The following is a 1,758-nucleotide window of genomic DNA, read 5'->3' as shown; positions in this document are numbered from 1 at the left end:
TCAGGGAAGTCACTGAAAAGCCCGTGGACTGTAGGAGAGAGACAGACAGACAGAAACAGAGACAGAGACACACACAGACTGAGGGAGACAGACAGACAGACAAAGCAGAGATAAAGAGAAAACCAGTCAGAGAGAGACACTATCAGTGAGAAAGACAGACAGACAGATGGAGAGACAGATCCACAGACAAGACGAGACAGAGACAAAGACAGACTCGGAGGCCCCATCTGAACCTGGTTCTTCTGTGATTCATAAGCTGGGCCTGGCCTGGCAGGGGAGGTTTTCGTCTCACTTCCCCTTTGACTGTCTCACTGTGGTATTCATACCGACCACTAATGGTATGGCCTGCCCCGCAGTAATAATCGTCTTCATCCTCAGGCTGGACGTTGCTGATGGACAGGAATCGATCAGCCCCAGAGCTGGAGCCAGAGAAGCGCTCAGGGAGCCCATCAACCCTGCCTGTACTTCCATCACTTTTAACCCTCATGAGGTACCGAGGGGGCTTTCCTGGGCTCTGCTGGTACCAATCAATAGTGTAGGTGCTGTGCTGAGCACTCAGGGTGCAGGTGAGTCTGGCTGTGCTCCCCGGAGAGGCAGAGACAGAGGGAGGCTGAGTCAGCACCAGCTGGGAGAGGGAGCCTGCAAACAGAGAAACACATTAGTGACCCTGAACAAGGAGAAAGCTAGGAGGTGCTTTGAGATCCTCATAGGATACAAGAACAGGGGTGAAAGAAGAGGCCAAAGAGGGACCTGCAGCCCTGACCTGAGCAGAAGGAGAGCAGAGACAGGCAGAGGAGAGGCCAGGCCATGGTGTCGGGGCCCAAAGAGCTCACAGCTGTGCCTGGGCTGTGCCTGGCCCCTCTTATTGTCTCCATGATGCTCTGTGATGGTGGCTGCAGGGCAGGTAGGGATTTATGCAAATCAGGGCCTGGTCCAGCCTCCTCTAGACCACACCTGCATCCTCTCTCCTGGTCTCAGGTCCCAGTGGGAGGGGCAGCCCTTCATGCAGGGGGCCTCCTTGGGGCAACTTGGCCCAGCCCAGCTGAGATGTCACCCAGCAGTGATCACAGGGCTCAGAGCATCCACAGCTGGGCTCATCCTCTTCTGACACCTCCAGGATCCCCAGACCCTCACTGCCTGCCCAGGACCAGCCCCACAGTGCCCCCTGCTGACTACAGGACCCACATGCAGCCCACAAGGAGGCAGACCTCAGGGGCCACCAGACAGAGGAAGGTCACTGCTGCCTCTTCTGTTCATCCCACCCAAAGGTGGAGCCTCCCTTGAGCCACAGCCTGAGGCACCCAGAGCAGCCCCTGTCTTCAGCCCCTTCCCTGGCCTGGCCTCTTGCACTCACCACACTCTGCTGATAAGCAATGATCCAGGCCCAGGTTCCAGGGCTAGAAATTGTGGCCTCTCACTGGGCAAAGGTTCTGCTTCCCAGAGCCCAGCCCCTGCCTGCTGCCCCATCCCAGCCTGGTGGTGCTCCTGAACCTACAGGAAACTCTGCTCTTTGGGCCAGGCCAGCCTGTCCTATCTTCCATCCTCATGGAGCTCCACAGGCCTAGCTGGGATGAGCTTCCAGGCCTTCTTGGCTCCTTCCCCACAAGCTCTCACGGTCAATATAATTCAAATTGTATTGACTGATTCAGTTTGAAAACCAGATTCTGGAAAGCTGCCCCACCTTGGAGTGTCTGTGCGGCCTTTTGGCAGGGGGCTTGGAGAGGCCTGGGAGAGGCTGTCCAGAACACCCTGTGCTGG

The 1,758-nt window shown here is 56.9% G+C and overlaps 1 gene segment (V, D, J or C); it reads right to left on the bottom strand.

Annotated features, from left to right (window-relative positions):
- Positions 1-292: 292 nt before the first annotated feature.
- Positions 293-841, bottom strand: LOC123255053 (the record flags this gene model as incomplete). The annotated part of the segment is given in 2 exon segments: positions 293-639; positions 764-841. Coding segments are annotated over 2 exon segments (393 nt in total), but the record flags the coding sequence as incomplete, so codon positions are not given.
- Positions 842-1,758: the final 917 nt, after the last annotated feature.

Source organism: Gracilinanus agilis, unplaced genomic scaffold (genome assembly GCF_016433145.1).
Source record: "Gracilinanus agilis isolate LMUSP501 unplaced genomic scaffold, AgileGrace unplaced_scaffold38402, whole genome shotgun sequence".
In the NCBI taxonomy this organism is placed as follows: domain Eukaryota; kingdom Metazoa; phylum Chordata; class Mammalia; order Didelphimorphia; family Didelphidae; genus Gracilinanus; species Gracilinanus agilis.
This window is presented reverse-complemented; position numbering and strand designations above follow the sequence as displayed.